The sequence below is a fragment of the Sebastes fasciatus genome, chromosome 2 (assembly GCF_043250625.1).
Source record: "Sebastes fasciatus isolate fSebFas1 chromosome 2, fSebFas1.pri, whole genome shotgun sequence".
NCBI classification, from domain to species: Eukaryota; Metazoa; Chordata; class Actinopteri; order Perciformes; family Sebastidae; genus Sebastes; species Sebastes fasciatus.
Window position 1 is genome coordinate 34,472,514 of NC_133796.1, and position 26,627 is coordinate 34,499,140.

At 40.9% G+C, this 26,627-nt stretch overlaps 1 protein-coding gene across 2 annotated transcripts in view; it reads left to right on the forward strand.

Annotated features, from left to right (window-relative positions):
- The window catches only part of adamts7 (a disintegrin-like and metallopeptidase (reprolysin type) with thrombospondin type 1 motif, 7), a 106,034-nt gene that overhangs the window by 72,350 nt on the left and 7,057 nt on the right, over positions 1-26,627 (forward strand). For both annotated transcript variants that reach the window (XM_074621750.1, XM_074621757.1), the window contains 7 exons: positions 999-1,125; positions 3,683-3,896; positions 5,900-7,672; positions 8,079-8,231; positions 9,662-9,835; positions 11,691-11,837; positions 13,416-13,578. In XM_074621750.1, coding sequence (XP_074477851.1) covers positions 999-1,125; positions 3,683-3,896; positions 5,900-7,672; positions 8,079-8,231; positions 9,662-9,835; positions 11,691-11,837; positions 13,416-13,578 — 2,751 coding nt within the window. The remainder of the gene's footprint in view (positions 1-998; positions 1,126-3,682; positions 3,897-5,899; positions 7,673-8,078; positions 8,232-9,661; positions 9,836-11,690; positions 11,838-13,415; positions 13,579-26,627) is intronic.

Sequence of the window (26,627 nt, forward strand, 5' to 3'; positions counted from 1 at the left end):
GAAACTCTGATATGATTGTGACACACAACAAGAAAGTCAGCTTTAGACTGGTGAGTTTTAATATCTGGATTTATTAGGACGATGCCAGTCGTGCTACTGTTCATTTTCTGAATGCTTTTAATATCAATTACTGGAAATGTAGGCTATAAATGCTGTCAAGTTGAGTCCAAATGCAATTCCAATAAAATCACCCTTTGTTTAAAAGTGCAAGGTTGCAAATTTCCCCGCTGTGGGACTGTTGAATTTAGAAGAAAAAGGCCACATCATCCACATGGCTTACAGTGTTTTCCTGCATTTGTTCCTGCCTTATTTCTTTTTTTCTTTCTGTCTCCGTCTGCCTTTTAATCTGCGGTAGCCGTCTAGTCCTTTTAAAAGGCGTCTTTGAAGGTGTAAATTAGGCTCCAGCAGAGGCCACGCAGAGGTGAGAGGTGTCACCTGCTCTGACGGGGTGGAAATAGTAATAATGATGGAGAGAGGAGGAGATGCAGTAAATCTGTCACTCACAGTTTAGGAGACAAGTCCTTTCATGCACTGCTCTGTGCAACAATGCTGTCTGAAACCAAGGCCTATGGAAGGAGGCTGGGAAACGGGCAGGCACAGGTCTTGGGGTTTTTGGTATGACACATGCGCAGTGTAACTGGCGCTGCGGTCGTGCGTTGCGATTGGCTCAATTTCGGAGAGTGTAGACCAGATTTTACTGCGCATGTGTTTTACCCAAAAGATATGATACAATGATACAACGTTAACAGAAATGTGCATTTATCGATACAATTTTATTAGTATAGTTATGTGTTCCAATGCCGTGGGTCCTGGTTTTAAATGCATTGTTCTGTATGTAGTGATGTTATTTCTGGTTAGCTGTTCTTAATCACCTACTGGTGGCCTACCAGGTGCCCTCTGGGTAGAAGGCTATTATTACTCTGACTAAGACGAAGCTGGAAGATATATATGTATTAGTGTGTCACAAACGCTTATCTCCCGTCTCATTGGTATTCCAGGTGTTCAGAGGCAGATTGTTCACTGTGTGGAAAAGACAACTGGGATAGTGGAGGAGCACTTCTGTGACCCTTTAACCCGGCCTGACGATAACCAAACCAGCTGTAACAAGGATCCATGTCCAGCCATGTGAGTTCACCCTCCAGACACTATTTACAAAATGACACAAGCGGTATTCACAGGCAAACACTCGGAGATAAAGACACTTTTCAACCCTTGCAGCTCTGTAGTGTGCAAGGAAGCTTCAGTACCAAACCCCAAATTACTGTTGGAGTCACAGATTTAGTATTTTTGTACGGCGGAAGAGATGTCTTTGAAGTTATGATTTGACAATTGTAACAGAATAATGTGAAAAAGATAACAATTGTGTCCATGTTATAGCTGTTTTAATAAGAAAGATTACATATGTTGCTGTTTCTTTCAACTTGCGCTTCACATGAACAATTTTAGCAACTCAGCTGTCTGCACATGGCACCACCTCGACTGCTCCAAATGTCAGATACATGCAAGGCTAGGTGCCATTGTGCTACTTTAATCATATCTTAACACAGCCTACAGCTATCAAAACGTAAAAGTTTAATCTTCAAAAGTAGTTTGCCATTGCAGATTGGCAAAAAATAAAAAAATCTTACAGCTGCACCTTAAACCAGAGGTTCCTAAACTATTTTCCTTGAAGTCCCCCTACTTGTATCTAAGAAAAGCTGAGCGTCCCCCCCTCCAACAAAATCCTCAATTTGATTCAATGTATTAAATGATTTTTTCTTTATTAAATCAATTTATATAAGACGAGAGTGTGCTAGAAAGCATAGTACATACAACAAATAGTTGTTGTGCTTCTGTTTTTGTCCTTGAGTTATGTCTTGATGTCTGCAAGTGTTTTTTGAACTGATTGGAGGAGCTCTTGAGGACAAGGAGGACTTTAGAGAGAATAAAAGGTGTCCTCATATTTACACCACCTCTCCTGGATTGTATTTTCTTTTTTCAAATTTTCTCAGAATTGAAGACTAATTATGGTTATTACAGTGAGAGATGACAAGAGGGATGACAGGAGAGCTGGAATAACTGGCTGGACACAGCTGGCAGGTTTCTACTTCACTGAGCATCACCACTCTTCAGTCACTTTTCCTCCCACACATTTAATTGCACCATACCACAGCTTGTTAACTTGTGGTAGTATTAGCAGTGAAACAGCTCAATTTCCTATCAGAGGAGGACTTTTGTTCAAACGTATCTACAGATGCTGTAGGAGCACCAAAATGCACCGTTGTCCACTCTTTCTGTGGATATTACAATTAATATTGAAAGGACAATATTTGTGTTGTTCAAAGTTGCATGATGTAGGGCATCAACATCAATCAGTGATAAAGAAATTGTTTTAAGAATGGTCGATCTTTATGTCCACAGCTTCTAAATGACGTGTAAAGATGAACTATTTCCACTACAGTCTGTTTTTCTGTGACACAAAGGCTGCGTTCAAAATATCATACTGTGCACTACATACTCAATAGGCGTACTATCGTTGAACATACTTTTGTGTGAATAAACAGCAGAACGTATCTTTTTGCACTCACTGAGCAATAATTTACGTCGTCACTTCCTAAGAGCCTCCTTGCCAGTTGGAGACATGTAACCATAGTATTTATACCATAATTATATATTATGCCTATCAAAGAGAATTCTTATTCTTACAGTTAAATTGAAGCGTTATTGGCGTTTTAAAGCAGTCCGTCAACGTCTGTTATAAATGTTGTCATCACTACCGCGTTGCATTGTGGGATATTTCAGCATTGCATACTGTAATTTTATTCCCTGGAAATAGTATGCAATTCCTATACTATTGGTTTCATACTAAGGTTTCGGACTTACTATAAAATCTCCCATACTGTTTTAGTAATCTAACACTTAAGATTTTCATATGAAAAACAGAGTTGTTTTTTTTAGCAGTATCCATCCAATATATTGATAATTTGTATTTTCATTGTTTGTGGTGATCTGCCATTACCACTTTTCAAGTACACCTCAGGAACTCCCAGGAAACAGTGGGTGTACATATCACTTTGTGCCTGTCGTAAACAGCAGCAGTAATACCGTGAAGATTATTATTATATTCCTGCTGTTAGAAATCAGTAATTTTATGGGTAATTATTTGTGTGTAACTGCTTTATAAGTATTGTGTTTTTCTTAACTTTCTGTGTAGTGGCTAATGAATAGCCACAGTTTATTTTGCATTAAAGGACAGGCTAAATGGCATTAGCTCAGCACTTCAACTACACTTTCAAACCAGCCAGCAGTGTTTTCCTTTAAAAATAAATTGTGGTTTCATTTTGTGGTACAACACACACCACAAATCCACACTTGCTGCCACCATGATATTTGATAATGACATTAAAAACTTTACGTAATGCCGAGCTTTGAAACACAAACCTCCATGGATGAGCAAACTTTTCGCAAAAGGTCTCAATCTTTTCCACCCTGTGTCTCTATTACCTACTTACGAAGCGAGTACACTAATAATGGTTGTTTTTTTGGCTTTTTGCTCTTGTGTAGTTGAAGTAGCTGAAAAAGTGAGTCAGGGACTGAAAGTTTTGACAGGCAGAAATCTCACCACTAAAAATATTGTCATTTTCCTCCACAATTGTACCTTTTAAATTGGACATATTTGCCACTTTTGTGTCTGTGTGTGTAGATGGTGGGTCGGGGAGTGGCAGAAATGCTCGGCGAGCTGTGGTAGCTCGGGCCTGACTAAAAGGACAGTGCTCTGCATCCAGGCAGTAAGTGCTGAGGAGCAGAAAGCCCTGCAGCCCAGTGAATGTGAACACATACCCATCCCTGAGTCACTATCCTCCTGCAACACACACATTCCCTGCCCAGCAGACTGGACCACCGGCAACTGGTCAAAGGTCAGTCTGGTTTTCTGGTTTGTCTGCAACTGTGCTGTTTGAAAAAGGAAATGAAAATCTAAATTGTTCTTTATGTTGACCTTAAATTCTTAAAGCTACTTTCACATTTTCTAAAAAGGTCTTTCTGTGAAAGATGATGTTAAATTATGTAGAAATCATGGAGAATGTCATTCATGCACTTATCTTCTAGTTCTTTTGTTGTGTGCATTTCTTCATTTTGGCAGCATGTGTCACAACACATTTTCACATATCAAGCTTTTTCAAAATACAAAAGCTAAAGATGTGACTGGCATACAAACAAAGACCGACCCATGTTGCTGATTGCTCAGAGGCAGTATAATGTATTGCCTCAGACCTTTAGTTTCGTGACCAGAGCTGTAACTAACTACACAGATGTCATGTCTTTTGTAATTTTTGTCATATCCATCTCTTTTTTCACACATAAACAACTTTTTAGAAATGTTTAAAAATAAATGAATTAACTTTAAAAGTGCTACATTTTAAATTCAGAGCATTAATACAGCAGCAAACAACTATTGTCTATGTAAAGATATACTGTAGAGGAGTAATGTCTACCTGAGCAGAGAATGAAGTCACTCTCCTTCTGTGTGTGTTGTAATCAGAGCTTCTCTGTGCTTTATTTACGTAGCCGGTCCGGCCACATGTGCATGTGAGTCCCAGTGTGCATGCCCCACTGGCTAGTTAATCGCTGCCACTCTGCACAGCACTCATACGGCGGTTACAGCTGATAACGCCGACCATACCCACGGCGTTGTCGCAGAAGCGTAGCAGCCACCCTCTGATTCCCTCCCAGGTTAACACTGTTAGGTCTGTCAGCACTGTTTGCACTGTTAGTGCTGTTAGCACCGTTAGCAGCTAGCTGCCGGCTCAGCTGTCACCATGTTGAGAGCCGTGGGAAGCCACCGGTTCTGAAAAGCGAAGCCAATGTGGAGGTGCCTTAAACTTGCATTTGTTCTAATAGCCAGCAGGGGGCGACTCCTCTGGTTCCAAAAAGAAGTCTGATTGTATAGAAATCTATGAGAAAATGAGCCTACTTCTCACTTGATTTATTACCTCAGTAAACATTGTAAACATGAGTTTATGGTCTCAATCGCTAGTTTCAAGTCTTCTTCAATACAGCATGATGTTCATTTAGTAAATTATGGTCCCATTTAGAGTCAAATAGACCATAAAGCAGGGGATGCTTTAGGGCGTGGCTACCTTGTGATTGACAGGTCGCTACCGCGGCGTTGTCCGGTTTGGGAGTTGTCCGTGTTCTCGTCTTACAACTTTAACCCTTTCACAGTGTGTTTACAGTTCTTGAAAGTTAATTGGAACATTTTGGTTGCCTGAAAATGTCTTATTCAGCGTTCGGTTCAACTTAGCTCCACCCTCTCATGTCACTTCTGGTTGCAAAAAAGATCGCGACGGCCAAAATGCCGAACTCGAGGCCTCAAAACTGTAGTCCACAAACCAACGGGTGACGTCACGGTGACTACGTCCACTTCTTCTATGGTTGACAAATTTATTGCCTTTTAAGATGTTTCCTCAAACTGAAGCATGATTAACAGGCGTATTAACCGTATTTTGTGTTTGTTTTGATGCTAATTAGTAAATGAAAACATGCTGATATGCTAAGCTAAGATGTTGAACCTGGTCAACATTATACCTGCTTAACATAGTCATTGTGAGCATGTTAGCATGCTGATGTAAGCGTTCAGCTCATACTGTAGCACCGCTGTATAACCTCACGGAGCTGGTTGGGACCTCGAGGAGTCCCATAATCCAGGGTAACTAAAGATGATCAGGATTTTTTCTTCACAGCTGCTAGGATTTAGATTGACGTGCATAAGGAGCTGAGGCGACCAGAATAATCACAATTAACTTGTTAAAAATCTGGCTTACTAGATGTACTTCTTATTACAGTTATACCCTCAATTTTAAAGAACATTTGAAAAGTAAAAGTTTGTCCTAATCATGATCTGATGTTTTCTTCCGTGCAGTGTTCGCTGACTTGTGGAAGCGGAGTACGTCGCCGTAATGTCACCTGCTCTAGAAACACAGGGGTTGACTGTGACCCTCAGAAGAAGCCCCTCGCTGTGGCGACCTGCTACATCCAGGACTGTCCACAAGTGGTGGATAACTTTGGAGGCATCGACTGGTCTGGAAGCGGCTGGTCGAGCAAAGAAGTGCTCAATGAAATCAACTCCATACCTGAAGTCAAACCTCCTCCCAAACACAGCACCACCAGAGCCCAGCCGAGGAGTAATAATAATAATAACCTCAACAACATTGTCGAGGGAGATTTTCACTACCACAATAACATTGAAAATACCAACCAGTCTCCGGAAAATGGTGTTCAAGTTGATGATTTTTACTACGACTATAATTTCATCAACTTCCATGAAGACTTGGAGGATGACTTTGAGAGCGATGGGAAAGATTCAGGGGACGGATTCAATGCTCCGCAGGAGGTCAAGCCAACCGGCAGCGTGAAAGAAAATGCAGACATGGAAACTACAAGCGCTCCTTCAGCCATTTCTACATTTTCAAAGGCGTACACTTCGAAAACTGAAGAGCCACAGAACAGAAATCTGAATAATGTGAAGGACGATGGTAATGCAGCAACAGAGGAGTCCATGCAAACCAATTCAGACAATTTGGATGACCTTCTCTCTGAGGATTATCTACTGCCCGTGTCTACCACTCTCTCACCGCCATTGTCTACGACTCATTCACAAACACTCAAAGAGACGCATGATGAGGATGTGTGGTGGCCTGAAAACATTAGCACAATGCCTCGTCTGGTCTCCACTACAGAGGAGCCTACACAGGATGTGAAATGGGAGCAATATGAGGAGGAGGCTGAAAATAACTATGGCATTTTCACTGAGGCTGTTACGGTGACCCCTAGATATCGAACCACTGTTAATACTAGAACGGTGAGTGCTCAGGAGAAAGAGGAACATGATGATTATGAGTACAATGAAAAAAGCACATTAGGTCCGGATATCTCTGCAGACCAGGACGATGTAGAGAATCCAGAACCCGCAGGCTCTCCCACGCCAGCAGCTATAATTCAGGTTAAGACCGAACTGGACGAAAGAGCTTCAGAAATACCTCAAACAAGTAGTCAAACAACAGTATTTCCAACTGCCTTCACATTGGAGGATCTGGACTTGGATTTTAATAGTAATAGTACAGAATATGCCACTAGGGAGGGTAATTCATGGGACCATACAGACCTTGACCTCAGTACAACCTCACTTCCTGCCTCTGAGGCACCCACTCCTCTCCCTGTTCCCTTTCTGCTGATCTCAGGTAACCAAGAGGCCTCTGATGACTCCACACAGTTAACTGGAACAGAAATCATACCTCCTACAAATCTGGAGGGAGCCATTCGGCCTCCTCACGCCGATTTCCTGCCAGCTACAGTGAAACAGATGCCGACAAAACCCGCCTTCGCTGAAAGAACTGGAACAGATTCCACATCCCGAGCGCCATCGTCTCATTCAGCTGATTATGACTATAATGAAATAGTCATCCCCCCGATGGTGAGGAGCAGCAGTAGCACCGATCCTGGCCCTTCATACCAGCTTCCAACAAGTGCAGCAACCACTCCTCAGCGTAGCATTACACCAGTACAACACATGGAAACACCTGCTGTGCCCATTTTGCCAACCCATCCACCTATCCTGTGGCCAACATCTGCCCCAACTTCAGCCTCCACACAAGTCACTAGCGCTGCCTACTGGGTCACCGGCAACTGGAGCGCGGTGAGTTTGCATTAATCCACACACTGTGCTGTTGTACTGTGGGACCAAGCACACAGCTGTGGCTCATTATTTTTGACTCCGTCTGCTTTTATTATGCAGACACAGCGTCTAGGTTTGGTCCCTGCACACATTTCAATTCTTTGGAGACACCATTTGACCTAAAGCTAATGCAGCTAATGTCAGTTTAGGTAATGACTTTTTATGGCACATTTGACGAACGGTTCTGCTCAAACCCCTGCTGTGCTGCACGTGATATTTAAAGAATGTGCATTTATTTGCATATTAGGGAAATGTTTAAAGACTGACCCCAAGAAATCTCCGAATCAGTGAGGTTCCTTGTGCATGCTGGAGCTGTTTGTGCATCGGACCCTGTACTGATCTCATGTGTTACTACATTTGTGGGCAGTGCTCCACCAGCTGTGGTCTGGGTGCCATCTGGAGGACTTTGGCTTGCAGCACTGGCTCTGACTCTGACTGCAATCCGGCCAAGAGGCCTGCGCCAGCCCAGCGATGTTACCTGCGCCCCTGCTCCATATGGAAAGTTGAGGAATGGAATAAGGTGAGACTGCTTCCATATTGCTAAATAAATGTATGATATGGTCATTGTTTAATATATATTTTTAGAAGGGCTTCCCCCTCTGAGGCGATTAGTCACTTTTGTTTTAGTCTTAGCCGACTAAGATTTTTTAAGACAATTAGTCGTTTTCATTCTTTTTACATGCTGAATGACTTTTTTCCAAGACATTTATGAGCACATCTCTGGTAAACACAAGATTTAAGGTGGTGCTTTTGTGTGATTCAATGTGGAGAAACTCAGTTTTACAGATCCGTCGATTTAATCAACTAATCGATTAGTCGTCAAAATCGTATGAGTGTTGGTCGACTAAGAATGGATGAGGACAGCCCTAATTTTTACCCTATAATTCTTTAAGATTTTGTGTTTATGCACTGCAAAATATATATTTAAAAAAAAATCGTATCATGACATGGATTTCTGTATGTATCTGCTGTGGCTGTAGGGATATCGGTCCAACACGTTGGTCCAGGCTGAAATATCTCAACAACTATCAAATGTACTGCCATGAAATTTGGCACAGACATTCATGGTCCACAGAGGATAAATCCTAGTCACCTGCATTTATTTACAACTAGAACTATTGGATATATTGAAAAAGTTAACGCCTGCACACTCCTCCATGCCACAATTCTTATTGACTACGCTTCGATCCTACTTGGATCTTCGTCAGACCAAAATATTTGAAACTACTGGATGTATTGTCATGCAATTTGAACATTCATGTTCCCCTGAACTGTAAGAACTTTGATGATCCTTTATCTTTTCCTCTAGCGCCGTCATCAGGTCAAAATTTCACTTTGTCCAAATTTTTGGTTTATGACCAAATACCTGCGAAATTGACATTCCCATCAGATTCAGACGTACTTTGTGTTTAGTGCTAATTAGCATGCTAGCAGGCAGTAGTGTAGTGGAGGTTATATGGGGTATACCCACCTCTTTTTCTGCTCTTCTTCACCTATCAAAAGCCATTGGAATATATAGGAGAGTATACCCACTTCCTCCTCGGTAACCTACCCATCTACCTTGTAGTACACCCATCTCATCAACTACCACTACACCACTGCTAGCAGGCTAAACTAAGATTGTGAACAAAGTAAATTATCATTTGATTAAATTTAGATCAAAGGACTGCTGTGCCTAATGTATGTGCAGCCTCAGAGAGGCACTAGCATGGCTGTGGACTCGTCGTATATATTCAAAATAAACTCTGATAAGATTGTTTTGTATGAAACTGAAAATAAGGAGCCCTAAATAAGATCAAGAAAAAATGGAACTGCTGTTTGATAGTTCATATTAGTGGATGAGTGATGAAACCCATTAAAACCAGTTGCCTTAGACTCACTACTACTGGATACTTAAAGCTCCAGCAGCTCATGCTGTTTGAATAACAATCATGCCGTGTCTTCTCCCAGTGCTCCAAGAACTGTGAAGGCGGCATTAAATCACGAGAGGTCCAGTGTTTTGACTTGCGGGATCAACGGCCCCTACGACCTTTCCACTGCCGGGCCATGTCCTCCAGGCCACACACCCAAATGACCTGTAACCTACAGCCATGTCTCGACTGGTACACCTCCTCCTGGGGTCAGGTGAGTAATATGAAGCCAATAATGAGAGGCAATGTGAAAATATGCAGCGGTGCGTATTCTCTGGTTTTCTGCTTGACGGGAGAAATTCCACTCAAGGCATTCCCCGTGTGTTTTAAAATGAAATGGTTGCAAGAGTAATAAATAACCGTCAGGACATTTCAACACTGCATCAAAAGCGCAAACGAGATAACATGCTCTTAAAATATTTCACCCAGAGTTTTCTTTGCATCACTGCTCATATTTTTCAAAGCATACCATACAGTGTATTTTAATAGATTTTTCTAATGCATTCCTTCTTATCTTACTCGTAGCTATTTCACTTCTATTCATTTCAGTGCAGAATGAAAATCTACCTGCAAAGACTTGTTCAAAGGTTGTTTGAGATCAGATCACCATCATCATTACGGGTGTGAATCACCAGAGGCCCCACGATACGATATTATCACGATACATAAGTCACGTTACGATCTTGTTGCGATTTTAAACATTTTGCGACATGCTGCTTGCAATAAGATTTATTGTGATTTATTACCATTTTTCAACTTCAAATTATGCAGTTGTCAACATCTGTTTTATCTAATAAGATACTGTTTCTCTCTGTTCACCTCAGAGTTTTCATTCACATATCTTGAGGTCACAGGTCAAGAGGCCCCTTTGAAAGTGGCCATGTCAGTTATTCCTCACCAAAATTCTGTGTAAATTTGGAGCGTTATTTAGCATTCTTCCCGACAAGCTAACATGACATGGTCATATTATACCATACCAATCTATTCCTTAGGTTCTTTAGTTTTATATGATACCAGTGTCTTCACTCTAGCTTTAACCTTTGAAAGACAGAATAGCAGCCGTCGGATTGTTCAGAGGTTAATAGTTGATATAATAAAAGATCAATACTTGACGTCCGTGTATCGATACAATATTGCCACGCAAAATATTGCCATATTACGCTGTATCGATTTATTCCCCCACCCTTAATCATCATCATCCGAATCAGTCTTCTGGGTTGATGCCTTCAAGGTGGGTACAGTAGATGGGAGGTTCTGAGCAGCATTGCATTCACAAGCTGAACTGTTTGAAAAGCAAACCCAGACAGTCAACCGTTAATCATACTGTAGTTGGTATGAAAAGTGTAATATGAATTTGGTGGCGTATTGCAGTTGCTGTTAAGTAGTAGTCTTAGATTTTGTTAGCTTCTCACAAGTATTTGAACTCACCAACAAATAGTCTTTCAACCATGCAATAATTATGTTACAAAAAAGTGATGAATAAAAAGTGAAAATGGTCACAATTGATGGATTATCTATTTGAAACAAGCGCCAAGTCTCTGCAACTGGATTTTTATGTTGTACTGTAATCAACAACAAGTGGAAATTAAAAAAATACATACAAAAACAAATAGTCTGTCAATGGCAGTGATGTAAAGTATACACAGTTAAGCCTTTTTCACAGCAGTCATCTTGACTTGTCATTGCAGGGTGAACACATGTGTTAGGGTTTAATAACATTAATTATGGCCCTGTGCCAGGGTCCTGGTATTGTACATGCTGGCTCACTGGCACGACTGTGACACAAAATATAACACGAACATGATTAATTTGATCAATTACACCTGTGTTTACTCTGCAATTACATGTCGAAATGGCTGCTGTGAAAAAGGGCATAGGGTAAGATAAATACTGGTATGATACTTTAATTGTGCACAGTCTACACTTGATAACACCTTTAGAAACCTCTTAATGCATACCATTTCCTCCGTGCTCAGCAATCAACTCAGTCAAGGCTGTATGAAGCTGAACGTATATACATATGTCTGTCATTGTGTGTGTGTGTGTGTGTGTGTGTGTGTGTTGTTTAGTGCTCTGAAGTGTGTGGGGGAGGTGAGCAGCAGCGTATGGTCACCTGCCCTGAGGAAGATCGATGCGACGAGGACCTTCAGCCCAGCAACATCCAATCGTGTAACAGCCAGCCTTGTGCTCAGTGGCTTACTGGATCATGGGGACAGGTGTGCGCACACACACACACACACACACACACACGCACAAAACAAGAACGAATAACCCAGCGGGACATATGATTTAATAGACCAATTTCATGAAGAATATTAAAATGTACAAATCTATCAATGATTCATAATGTCCATCCCACTATTCTTTTTCTAAACCTCTTATCGTGTTCAGGGTCACAGGATAAACCCTACAGTGTTTTACTGTGCAGAATGTCAGTATAACTAGTGGAGACCAACAAGATAATACTGACTGGCAATTTGTAGTAAACCCCGATACTGGCTCAGAGATTTTATATTTAATGATTAAGTGAAGGAGTAGGTGTGGTTATGTGTGGAGGTGTCATAGTAGACTTCGGTCAGACCTCGGCCACTGAATGTCGTCTCTAACCCGTTCAATCGTCAAAAAAGTAGCCCTGATTTTAATTTCCATTAAGGAGCGTGGCTCCTCAGATCCTCCCTGTAATGTTCACCGACTGAAGTGTTAGATGAAAAAATAAAGCGCTCAGTCAACAAAATAAATGTTTTGACCATCTAAAACTATCTGGATTGTATGAGAAATCATGACATGAAAGACATCTTTTGCAGCAAGAAATACGAACTCATTAAAATATATTGTCTGCAATACAAGTCAAAGTTTATTATGGCCCAATATCACAAAGCATGCCTCACAGGGCTGTACATATAAACAGCAACATGTGCAACATTAGCAAAACACACAACAAACATATATAAGTCATACATACAAGGCATTACAAATGGAAAAGTTAGACACACAATATATATATATATATATACAGTATATATAATAGAAACAATAGCAACATTTGCAAAATATATAAAAACATATAGAATTTTAAGTTGGATTACCGTAATTAGTATTTTAAGCAGACTAAGTGAGGTTGAAGGCTGATACGAACAGCTGTTGTGAGTTTACTTTTGAATGATTCGACTGAAATAGCCTCTCGAATTTGGGTAGGAAGACGATTCCAAAGAAGGGGGGCTTGCTAAGAGAAGGCCCCGTACCACCTACTGATGTTTTGTTTTTAGAATAGTCAGGAGACTGGCATTTTGAGATCATAAAACCCTAGCAGGTATATGATGAGTGACAAGAGGTGATAAGTAGGTTGGTGCAAGTCCGTGTCATATTTTATAAGTTAAAAGTAAGATGTTGATGTCTGATTTAGAATGTACAGGGAGCCAATGTAATGAAACAAGAAACGGACTAATATGATCACATTTTCTAGTTTTGGTTAATATCCCAGCAGCAGTATTTTATACAAGTTGTAGTTTGCTAATAGTTGATTTAGGTAAATCAGAGAAAAGTGTATTCCGGTAATCAAGCTTAGATGAGACAAAAGTGTTTCAGCATCAGCCTTGGAAAGAATGGGAGGAATCTTGTTAATGTTTCTGAAGTGTAAGTATGCAGTCTTATTAATTCTGTTGATCGTGGAACCAACTATTTGTAGAGTGAGATCACAGAATTTATTTCTAATCTGCTTTGGAACAAGAATTAGCATTTAAAAGAAGGAAGTTCGACAACATCCATTTGAAGGTTTTTCTAAACCCTCTCTGCAGTGTTCGGCTTCCTGCGGTGGCGGAGTGCAGCGTCGACTCATCAAATGTTTGAACACAAAGGCTGAGACGGACGAAGAAGTGGATCCAGCTCAGTGTGACCACGAGCTGCACCCTGAGAGCACCGAGAAGTGTAACTTACAGGAGTGCGAGAGCGCCGCCTCTGGTGAGTAAATCAACATGGTGAATTCATTATACCTGCTTAACGTCAGCATGCTGACGTTAACATCGAGCTCAAAGCACTGCTGTGCCTAAGTTCAGCCTCACAGAGCTGCTAGTATGGCTGGAGGCTGATATTTGTGGATTGTTGTGGTATATTCTGACTCCCCTCTGCAGGCATCCATTGTATACTAGGCCAGTTGTGCCATCAAAGTGATGAAGATGATGATGTAACGTTGTGTCAAACCTTCTGCATGCGGATGTGCTTAAATGGGGATCCCCTGTTGGTGGTTCATCTGTAGTTAGTCTTATAGTTTGTTTATCTCGTAGTGTGTAGATCTTTCATTTCCTTGGTTATTATAACCCAAACACAGGAAATAGTCTGAGATCAGTGTTTGATTTACTTTGAGATACGGGAAAAGTTGATTGACCGACATGTCAAGTGATTGCTGTAGGGCTTTGATTATATGGCATCTGGAAAAGCAATTTACACAAGAGAAAAGGTATGACCTTAACGTAATAAGCTACGGGTAAAATGTCAATTTCCGCTGATTTCCGTTCACATCGCTGTTTGACTGTTTATGCACTTCAGTGGGGATAATCAGTGAAATGTCAAACTAAAGCAATAAACAGGAACTCGAACATGAATTATGGTCATGATTCCTGAGAACTGGACATGGAATACACAGAATGTAAAAATCCACCGTCAAGCTTTGAGAAGATGCGAAATAAGCAGATGCCCAGATGTGTTTTATGTATACAAGATATTTATCTCATTCACTATTAAACCATCTGATGGCACCAGCTCTTTTGTCCATATGAAGCAGTGTGCTTTGCCATACATCAACAGCAGCATTGATATCACTGGGAATCCACCAGCTCTTCCTCTAATGATGCCACATGACAAGACCAGTGGAAAGGCTGACTAGAGTAGCCTCAAAGGTCTTCTTTGTTAACTAGACAGTGTAAAAAAAAAAATTCCAACTTAGATAGCGTAGAGGAAGATATGTGCAATCAAAGAAACTATTCACATCAGGAAAATTATAGGCTGCAAGTCCTCCTTCGTTTGCATTATTTATGACATTCCCATCTTTTGCTTTTCTGTCACACTGTACCCCAAAACCTTTCACCTACAGTAGATCAAAGTTTGTATCTGGCTTTAATGTGCATGTGTCTTTGAAGACGATGACTAAGAAAGGCTTATTTTTTGCTCCAGCAGACGTTATTTGAGGGTGCAGAGAAGAAGCGGGTTAAAGCTTTTGCTCAGTTTTTCAGCAGACAGTAAATGGTCCTCACAGCTTACTGTTGAACATGAAAGTCTTGTAACAGATTGAACATGGAGCTTATTTCATAAGATAAGATAAGGGATAAGATAAGATATTCCTTTATTAGTCCCACAGTGGAGAAATTTGCAGTGTTACAGCAGCAAAGGGGATAGTGCAGAAACAAGAAGCATCAATAAAAACAAAAATCAAGATTCAACACAGTGCAAAACAAAAGTAGACAGGCATACAAAATATGAACAACAAAAAAGGGAAATATAAAAATAGGGGAATATAAAAAAAATAGGAACAATACAGTATTGACAAAAAGGAGACTACTAACACAATTTCACAGGTAGAAATATGATATTGCACAGTGAGAATGAAATTGCACCTGAAGTATTGCACAGTATGAACCGAAGTTGCACCTGACCTATTGATAGACAGTTGGTGTACAGCAGCTATTCTCAACCACTGGGCCGGGGCCCACTGGTTGGCCTCAGAGAGACACCTAGTGGGCCGCGAAGGTGCTGCCAAATGGTTAGATTAACCGCTATTCTGTATTTCAGAGGTTGTAGTGGGCTCACTTTTAAAGCTAGAGTGAAGATACTGGCATCATATGAAACTAGAAAAACCTAAGGAATCCATCGGTACCAATCATGTCATGCTAGCTTGTCGGGAAGGAGGCTAAATAACGCTCCAAAATTAAGCTAAATTTTGGTGAGGCAAAACTGCCACGGCCATTTTCAAAGGGGTCCTTTGACCTCTGACCTCAAGATATGTGAATGAAAATAGGTTCTATGGGTTCCCACGAGTCTCCCCTTTACATACATATATGTCACAGATGCAGTGACACAAAACGAGCAATTTTTGAAAGCAGTAAAAGTGTGTGGAGAGGAAATATGACCCTGAATACTTTGGATTTAATGGCAGGCCGTGATGGGTGAGGGTAAGCTGAATATGTATGTGGGTCATTACACCTGACAATGGCATCACAAATATTTACAGCCCAGTTTGTCATTTATTTGGGAAGGTGATCCTTGCAAATTTTTTAACAATCGGAAGTTGGCCTTGAGTTACAAAAGGTTGAGAACCCCTGTTGTACAGTATAGTGCAGTTATTGTCAGTTTTTGGTGTGTATGTGGTTTGGTTGGTGATGGTCATTTCATCACCCTCGTGAAGTAAATACAAAATAAATGGCAATAATCTCCAAAAAAAAAAAACACTTTTACAGATCCTTTTCTATTTGTGCCGTCTGTAATCAAATAAACATCATTTACAGCTTTTTCATTCAATTTTCTAATGCCGGCCACAGCAGTTCAATGGTGGATATGAAATCACAGGGTTCCTCAGAGGGCAGCCTGTTAGTTGGAGTTTGAATTGTGAAGGCATATAAAAGTGTTATGGTAAATATTTGAGGCGTATGATGAAGTGGCAACAGCTGGCCATGTTAGCGCTGTGTGTGATCCTCCACCTTGGTTAATTATTTGTTTGTGTGTTTTGCTCCAACAAGGCAATCAGATGGTTGCAGATATTCTTTTTTCCACCCTGTTGTCAAGGAAAGCCTGGGAAATTAATGTTTCATATGTGAAATATTATATTCCACATGTGAAATGTCTGACATATCATGCGTGTGCATGTGCTTTTTTGATAAGAGTTTTACATAAAACCCCATTCGTTAAGAAGACAAAGGAACCAGCAGACTGAATCCAAAAGGCTGAATTTAGTTAAACAGTGCCGTGCATCACAATGATAGAATTAAATCCCCCTGACATTAAAATGAATTTCAGAGAATGTAACATTGACTAATGCCTCATCAGGGTTCTTGGTGCAGATCGGTAGTGTAAGTACGTGATGTTCCCCAGCGTGCAGCCTGCTGCCTCATACTAAAGCATTCAACCCCTCCAGATGAAAGACATCTTCAGCAATCAGCATTGTTTTTCTTACAAAATATAAAATGGTATCTGTGCCAGAAAACATTCAAATATATCACCTCCTAAATTAATAAAGGTAATACCTGTTCCTGATTAATTGTTTGATTGTCCATAGTTGGTTGTGACTAATTGCAAATTAACCTCACATTTTGTATCTGTTCAAAATGTATCTTAAAGGGAAATTTGTCAAGTATTTAATTCTCTCATCAACATGGGAGTGGACAAATATGCTGCTTTATGCAAATGTATGTATATATTTATTATTGGAAATCAATTAACAACAAAAAATAATGACTAATATTGATCCAGAAACCCTCACAGGTACTGCATCTAGCATAAAAAATATGCTCAAATCATAACATGTCAAACTGCAGCCCAACAGGCAACAACAGCTGTCAGTGTGTCAGTGTGCTGACTTGACTATGACTTGCCCCAAATTGCATATGATTATCATAAAGTGGGCATGTCTGTAAAGGAGAGACGAGGGTGGCACGAGCCCCTGACTACGCTGCAAGCAGCAATACTGGGAGGCAACTGGGAGCCAAGCAATCGGCCCGTTCCAAACGGGCACACGCCACGAACTGGCACTGCACTAGTTTCTCAAAAAAAAAAGTCTACACTTCATGCACCTGCCAAATAAATATATGTGTTTAGCATGCTTTCAAATGGGGGAATGTTTCTTCTGATATACAGCAGCATTCATGTTGAATCTCTCTTTAAGTATCACTCCACACCAGAGCTGAATTAATTCAGAGCCATTCAGATGCTGCCTTGAACCAAGAGCCATCACGACTGTAATTGGATGCAGATCAGAAACATCTCTTAAGAGTTACTGGAGATGAGACGTGATGGAAATATAAAGTGATGGAGCAGAAGGTCATCTTATCTCTCGCATAGACTATACATATGTGCGATTTTCCCAACTACACTTTTTGTAGTTTTCTTCTCCACATCTTGAACAGTACCGGGTGCACGGTAGTGGCACGTGCCGGTGCTTTGTTTCTAAAGTTTACTTAATAGCTGAACATAAATGTCAGCAAATTAAAGTAAGTAAACTCTATATCAGTACTACATGAATTTAAAGGTATTTCCATGTCGACAATGAATGAAGGAAGGCTTATCGGCTCTAACTTGAGCAACCTATCATCTGACATTAATAAAAGTCTGGCCATGTGTCAATATACTGTTCCCCGCTGTGATATATTGACCATCACAATATACCAGCTAAATCGATGGCCAAGAATGAAACTGCTCTTTGTCTTACTGTACATCCATGCTTTTGTTAGAGCCTGTAGGGAGAAAGCTGCTCCAAGTAGCCTCCCAACAAACATGAAAGCTGGGAGACTGGAAGCTGCACAAAGAAGCCGTGGCTTTCATCAGTTTAGTGTGAAACCAGTACAGTGACACGAGACATGCGTGAGACCACATGTGCAGCTGTGTGAGCCCAAGACAGATTTTCATTTTTGTGTGACTGACAATACATCTGGGCTGAAGGTCATTAATATCCCACGAGGAAGCCCGGGTTGGATAGCAGTAGGAGGATAATATGAAGTCGATGTGAGTCCTTCCTTAACGGGGACTGTACACATGCTTTTGGAGCATGGGGTGTATTCACCAGGGCAAAATTACCATTAGTGCCATTTTCTCCATTCAGATGCGTTGATTGAGCTCTTTTCAGTGCGTCACCCTACAACCTCAACTGCAGCGGGGTCACTGAACTCCCTGATCCTGAGCTCTGACTCCTGAACAAATGTACATGTGATCAGATAAGTGTTGTTTCAGTTGCTGTTTGCCTTTGTACATTAGACAATGTTGATTTGATTAATCAGTCTTTGTCACTGCTCTCGCCCGTATCTCAGGTCTAAGGTTAAGCTAGGTTAGGTTTTTTGGTGGGGTCGGCCAGTTTGTTTGAGCCCACCACCTGCTGTTTGAAGTAGTTTAAATAAACCAGGAGAATTTGCCGGTCGAAATATGATACTTCAGGAAAGATACAGAACTCTTAAAGAGTATCTCTTTGGTTTTGACATTAACCAATTACCATTAAGTGCATCCAGACATTTTCTGTGGTGTGCTTTTGCCAGGAAACCATCTTTGGTGATTAATCCTCCTTTTCATTTTGCACACAAAATGTGGAAAAGTGAAAAATATTTTAATATTTAATTACATTGTGCTCTTTGTCTTGCCTTAAAATGCCTTGAAAAAACGTGATTTGGTGTTTTCTTCTTACTAATAATTCTTAAGAAGATAATAACGTGTTAACGCTAAATCATTTTAATGCCACTAATTTCTTTAAGGCATTAATGCAATCGATCTTTCGGAGGTTGTAGCGGGCTCAGTTTTAAAGCTAGAGTGAAGATACTGGCATCATATGAAACTAGAAAACCTAAAGAATCCATTGGTGCATGTCATACTAGCTTGTCTCGAAGGAGGCTAAATAATGCTCCAAACTTAAGCTAAATTTTGGCAATTTTGGCCATTTTCAAAGGGGTCCCTTGACCTCTGACCTCAAGATATGTGAATGAAAACGGGTTTTATGGGTACCCACGAGTCTCCCCTTTACAGACATGCCCACTTTATGATAATCACATGCAGTTTGGGGCAAGTCATAGTCAAGTCAGCACACTGACAAACTGACAGCTATTGTTGCCTGTTGGGCTGCAGTTTACCATGTTATGATTTGAGCATATTTGTTATGCTAAATGCAGTACCTGTGAGGGTTTCTGGACAATATTTGTCATTTTTTTGTGTTCCTAATTCATTTCCAATAATACATATATACATACATTGCATAAAGGAAGCATATTTGCCCACTCCCATGTTGATAAGAGTATTACATACTTGAACAGATAAAAAATGTGCAGTTAATTTACGATTAGTCGCGATTAATCATGTAATATGATAATCACTTATATTATCATATAAGTTGGACCTGTTTGGTCCAGGTCACCCCATACACACCATGTGGACACCCAGCTCAACACAACCATGCGAATCATAAGCGGGACTATTCGTTCAACACCACTCCCCTGGCTCCCTGTCCTATCCAATATAACCCCCCCACATATCCGGCGAGTAGCATCTACTCAAAGGATGCTTCAAAAGGTCGAAGACTCTCCCCATCTACCAATCCATGCAGACATCTTCAACCCACCCACTGCCCGTCTTCCATCTAGACGACCGATATGGAAGAATACCCCACCAGCCGACTTCACCACCCAATCAGCTTGGGAAAAGGAATGGGAGTCCAAGGATGTCCCAAACAAACATCTGGTGTCAGACCCCACCCAACAGGTCCCTGGCACCAACCTGCCAAGGATACAGTGGTCAACTCTTAATAGATTCAGGTCCGGACATGGCCCCTGCTTGGCCAGCCTTCACAAATGGGGCAGCAGCCCAAGCCCATTGTGTGCCTGTGGAGAGGTGCAAACAATGGAACACATCATTGAAGCTTGCCCGCTCCACAGTCTAAAAGGAGGGTTAGACACCCTCCATACAGCAGACCCGGAGGCAACTGCATGGCTCAAGGACTTTGCATTCGCTAAATAAAATACTTATATTAACATGGCAGTCTTTTTAAAACAGCGTATTGCTGACACTATGACAAAATTAATTCTGCTCAGAGGATAACGGGCAGAGGAAAACCTCCAAACCTCCAAACAGTCCTTTAAGTTGTAAAATGAATTAAACCTGTGGAAATGTCACACATGACAGGAGGAACCTGGAAGGTACCAGGGCCAAAAGTAGTTCAATGATATTCATTTAAACCTGGAAATTTGGAATTTTATGTATGTTTGAGAATACAGCAACTCTGTGGTTTTCGATGAGGATCCAAAAACACGGGACAAGGAGGTGGAGCGTTTGGTGCAGGTTACATAGCTGATTTATTTTTATTTTTATTACACATGACTGTGTGTAGATAATGTCTAATGCAATAGATCTCTGTAGAATAGCAAATATTGATAGGTACATAAGATGCGACTGGGTGCTGGTTGGTTCCTAAGTTAGACCTGGTCTTTGGAGAGGGAGAGGTCTTAACCCAAATCCCAGAGTTCATCGTCTCATGTTAGACTTGACATGTGTTCTTGACTACCGCTCTTGACTATTTGTGTGCAAGCTAAAAGAAATGTCTAACATACAGTCTATGATCTGAATTCAGTGTGAGGACCTGAGGAGTCTGGGAACGGCAGAAGGAAGAGTAGAAGAAGGTCAAGTGGTGTCTTTGCCTGCACAGTTTCCCACAGCACTGAGTTACACTGGGAGCTAATGAGCTACAAGTTTGCGGTTGAAAAGATAAAGAGGTGAATCATCGATCATTGAGGCTCGGTTTCAGAATTCATATCAAAAGCCTCTTTAAAAATGCTTCAGTTTGTGTGCGTAATGTTTCTAAGCGCTTAAATCTCTTTTCTTTAAAACACAGCAGAAATTACATGCGGACAAAAAACACTTTCAAAATCTCTAATCTCCCCAACCCACATGGTCTTACAAGACAACATAAACTACTGCTGCACTAGTGAAACATTTGTCAGCCATTAACTAAACTTCTTACATTACATTTCAAACAAAGAACTTGAACTGTTATTATTAATTTAATAGTATAAAGATATATAATGCCTGTTTAAGAGTCTTCTCCACACCTCAAGAAATAATTACATAGAGAAAGAGAGATATATATATTGAGGCCATGATTTATTAATTTGTGTGGACAAGATATAATTTGTTACCTCGGTTTAATTAAATCGTTTTGATTCATTTGTGGGCACAAATTAAATCATTCAATTAAATACATTTTTCTCTCTATGGCCACTCCCGGACTTCGTAAATGGGGAAGTATTGAATGTTTATGTCTATGTTATTGGTGTCATAAATGATAAAACTAACAACATGCCAACAATGTATGTAGTAATGATTAAAGAAAGTGAGTAATGGTACACCATTCACCCGTAGGGGAGGCCCTGGAGGTGAGAGCAGAAGGCTAAGCTCTTATCCAGCAGTTGTCCAGTGAACTGAACCAAATAGATACTGTAGTGAAAGAGCAGCAACATTTCCACCTCCGTCATTGGACATTAGATATCCAAGCCTGACACTTTAAAGTGTCTATATTCCATATTTGTATATGCTCTTATAGCATTGTTTTTGGCCACAGCAGGCCGCTGTTATCAGTGAAGAAGCTCTAAAAAATAAAACACTGTACACTACCTGCTCTGAAACACACGTTTCGCAACTAGCTGGTGACAGGGTTGGAAAGCAACTTTTTTGTCCACCTGCCACTGTGGCTGGTGGATTCCAAAACCTAGCAGCCATTCAACAGATTACCATTGTCTTGTTGGCTGGTGAGTGAAGCAAATCTAGCAGCCACTTGCATATTTTACCAGCATTTGGCTGGTGGCCGGTGCTAATTTCCAACCCTGGCTGGTGAACATAGCGGAATGTTTGGCAGATAAAGAGCCAAAAACTTCCCTCAGGAGTGGGTAGAGACCAAAAACAGAGCTAAAAGGAAGGCAAATATTGGACTTTCATTGACCAGGGGAACACAAATGAATGATAATGTTCTTCAATAACTGCTGGATGTGTAAATAAGCAACTGTTGGCCACCATATCAACTTAAAGGGACAGTGTGTAAGATTTGGTGACATCTAGTGGTATGGTTGCAATAACAATAATACTACTTTAGGAGCAACAAAAGTCAGTGCCCAGCAGCAAAGCTACACTTCTGCCATTTTGGACTGAAAGCGACTACCGGACGCCAGTAAAACATTCGCCTACAACGAGCCGTACAAAAGTAAAACAAAATTATTTCTATTCTATTGTCATATTTAATGTCTCTACCGAAATGGCCTTTGTTGAACAATAAAAATATTATAAGCGTTTTCAGTCCAAAATGGCAGCAGCGGCTGTTGTCAAAAAACACCGGAGTTTCATCTCTTTGATTCTATACTCTTTGACCACGGTTGTGCACTCTGCAGCTCACATTTCTGTAGTTTCACAAGCGTGTCAGAGAACTACGGTGGCCTTCAGGTAACGTAAAAACGTGAAAGACTTTCTAGAGCCACTGTTTGGTTGTCCGTTCTGGGCTGCTGTAGAAACATGGCGGAGCAACATGGTGGACTCCGTGGAGAGGTCCCGCTTGATATGTAGATATGAAGGGCTCATTCTAAGCTAACGAAAACACAATGGCCATCGCCCTCCAGTTTTAAGTAATTAAAACACATATAGGGTATTTATATTCATCAATAAGAATCAGAGCACCATATGTCTATGATTAACAGTTCAGCAGCAATACTGTTGTTGTGCAGTGACCGTTCAATAAATACCATACCTAGCTTATTTGTTACCTATAATGGAAGATGAGGACATAATGGTCATGCTTTCATATACATCAAATAGATCTTTTCATTGCCATTCGGTTGCAAGGGCAACAACTTTGATCAAAGTGTACTTCCTGTCATCTGCTGCATTATACAAAGGGGGCCCATTATAATTTTTTGAAAATGTCTAAAGAGATCATATCTTTTGTGCTCATGCTGTGTTTATCTGTTCAAGTTGGTTATTTCCATTCCATATGTAGATTACTGTAGGTCATTCAACAGCCCTTCACTCTCTTCCTTATTCAGCTCATTTTTTCCCTGTCTCGTTCTTTCATGATGCTATAATTAACCCTCTGTGACCCTTGGACAAAAGGATGTGTTTTGTAGAAAACAAATGCGAAGCGACATCCACTTATGATTCTGATGCATGGGTGAGGGGCTGAATACGGGTTACCCATGAACAGGTTTTCCTTGTCACCCAGACCAATGTTCTGTATTCCCAAATTGAGAAAGAAAAGCATGTTACTGTGGAAGTCCCACTGCCCCTATTGTTCCTGCTCTATATGGGGCATGTTGGTGAGTGGGTCAAAGATAGAAAACAGGAAATGCTGCGTATTGAGTTGCAGCTGTGGCCTTTGTACCCCGTTGATGTCATGGAGTTCCTCTGATCTAAGTGACATTGGAAAGTCCAACTTTTGAGAATTGCTTTTCACAGCAGCAGTGGGTTCAGTATTACAGTGTGTATAGGTCATGTTAGATTCAGTATACCATGCTGTGTTAGGGCTGGTCTCCAAGTCGGGTTTCCGCACACATCATTGTAGTTTGTATGAGAAAGTTGGTTTTGTCTTACTTATACAACCGTAGAGAGGAACACTGGTACATTTCTCCTTGTAAGGCCATATATTATACAAACTGCCTCCTTATTTATGTTCTCTACTGACTCTATCAGTAGCTGCAATCTTCGGTCATGCGGACAAATTATGTACATCATTCCTCGAACCTGCACCGTCTTTTGTGAAAGTGCTTTTAGAGTTTTTGCACCCTCATCTTGGTGTGACAGACGATAGCCGGTGGATTCTGAGATTGCATTTCGGCCGATGCGTTACGCCTCTTTTGCTCTCCACATGGACTGTTCGCCTGCATTCAACCAAAGCCTGCTCGAACGTGATTGATCAATACTACTCAGACTACAAACAGAAACCAGAACGCTTCTGATACCAAAATGTTGACCCGCTGCAGAATCTGTTTTTCGAGATTATTAGTTTTCCAATAAAAATGAAAAGAAACAACAACAAAAGAAAAAAAACATACACACCAAAAATTACAAGCCACAAACCATAACACTGACTTTAGCGGCCGCCGTTACCCAACGCGACACAGTTATTTACCATATAGATAGATGAAACGTAAAAGTCTCCCAGGCATGCTTAGCTCCATGACTCCCCCATCACTTTTAGCCAAGGTGACCTCAGTGTTATTGCTTTCTTGGCTGCTTTTCCTGCTCATCACTGCTTCTGAGATGGCCACCAATGGGACCTTGGGTAGTCAAACATGTCCCTCCAAAAGCTAGCCAATCGAGGGCACTTCCAAAATATATGTGTATGGTTTGGAGCCTCCTCTCCGCACTTCCTCCAACATGCACTTGTTTGACCCGGGTCTATTTAGGAAAGGATGTGAGGGGTTCTGAAGAATCTGTTTTTCCACTGGAGCTCTCTCCGTAAGTTCACCTTATGAGTTTCTGAGGAGATATTTTCCCAAACCTCCTCACTAATTTCCAATTCAAGCTCCCCCTCTCATTTTTGTTTGATATGAAGGATGTTTTCTTGTTTCATACTATAACTCTCTGTATCAGGGTTTCCCCTCAGACGAAGCTTGGGAAAAGGCGCCCCTTCACCCTCCTTAGTTTAGTTGCTTAGTTTTTGCTTAAGTCCTGGATTCCTATGGGATCATGATTGTTATTAGATCCCATAGGCACTCAACAATTGGGCTGTTTCACATAATTTCAGACTACACCAACTACATCAAAAAGATCTGTCCTAAGGCATTTATTGCTTTCTGACTCTGGGGGAAGTGGGAAAAACAGTAATATTCCCCAAAACTACTGCATCTTTTTAACCAAATCACACACATTCAGGCTATTCTATGTGTGTTACTAATGTCATATTTTTTTCATTTCCACTCACTGAACCTGTTTGGAGCCCTCCCTGGGGAGACTCCCACTTAGAAGACCTCAGCTCTATATAGATCGGGTATCAGACTCTTTGTGTGCTTTCTGTCTTGAATCTTTAGTAAGTATGGAATCATTTGTCTTTTTAACCATTAACATAACTGTTTCACTTTTCTTTTCTTTTTAGTTTCCCTTCTAAAACAGCCATCTGCTGCCTGCAGTCACCCACAGCTTTGGGACTCCTGATTTATACAAAATGCATCAATAATTTAAAGGTTCTAAATTCGATATTCAGAGCATTAATATAGCAGCAAACAACTTTTTGCTGTAAAGATATAGAGGAGTAATGTCTACCTGAGCAGAGAACAGAGTCACAAGTCCAAGCTTCTCCGAGCTTTGTTGAGATATCCGGGCCGGCAGCGCTTTTAGTGCATCTTTATGAATGTAAGTGTGCCCACTGGATAGCTGACGGCCACCGCTCTGCACTGCCCGATCGACAGCGTCGTTGCGGAAGCGTTGCAACCACCATCCGGTTCCCACTCAGGTTAACACTGTTACCTCTGCAGCACTTTCACCTTTGTTTGCACTGTTAGCACTGTTAGCTGCAAGCCACCACCTCGCCGTCGCCATGTTGAGAGGCAATAGAAATGCTCCCAATCCCGTATTTAGCAAATTTTAAAGGGTAACTTTGTTATTTTTCAACCTGGACCCTATTTGCCCATGTTTTCATGTCTAAGCTTGTTATAGCTTCACATGCAGACTATGAAGACCCTGATGAGTAAAGATTAATCTTGATCTGAAGGACTTTGAGCTGAGTGTTCAGACAACTTTGAGAAAGAAAATATTTCTCTCCAGAAATTGCAGTTATGTTATGTGCTTTTCAATGCCTCAATGCCAGTGACAGCTATGCCAGCTATCACTGGCATTGAGACATTGAAAAGCACATAACATAACTGCAATTTGCAGGAGGTTAGCTGACGTGTAATACTTATGTTGTATGGTAAAACCATCAGCCGTCGCCTCTGCCTCTGAACTCACCTGAACTGAGATTACAGCAGGAAAGTGTGGGTTGTCTTACTTTGACAGTTACAACAGAGCAGTATTTGTGGGAACTTTCAAGGACAGGTGGTAAAACTAACTTAATTCCTGAAGGACTTCTGATTCCTGCCCAGTTAGCTGCTCTTTGAATGAGAAGACAAGGAGTGTAATACAAGAGCAATATGAGACTCTGAAACAGTGAGTGTCTGATGAAGTGTGACGATTCAATGACAGCCCACGCTCAAATCGCTGTCTGGACTGTGTTTTCAATTTCATGCTTCTGCTGTGAGAACTGCTGTAATTTCAAAGACCAGGCAGGAGATAGTCAGAATGTGTGATCTGGTTCACAG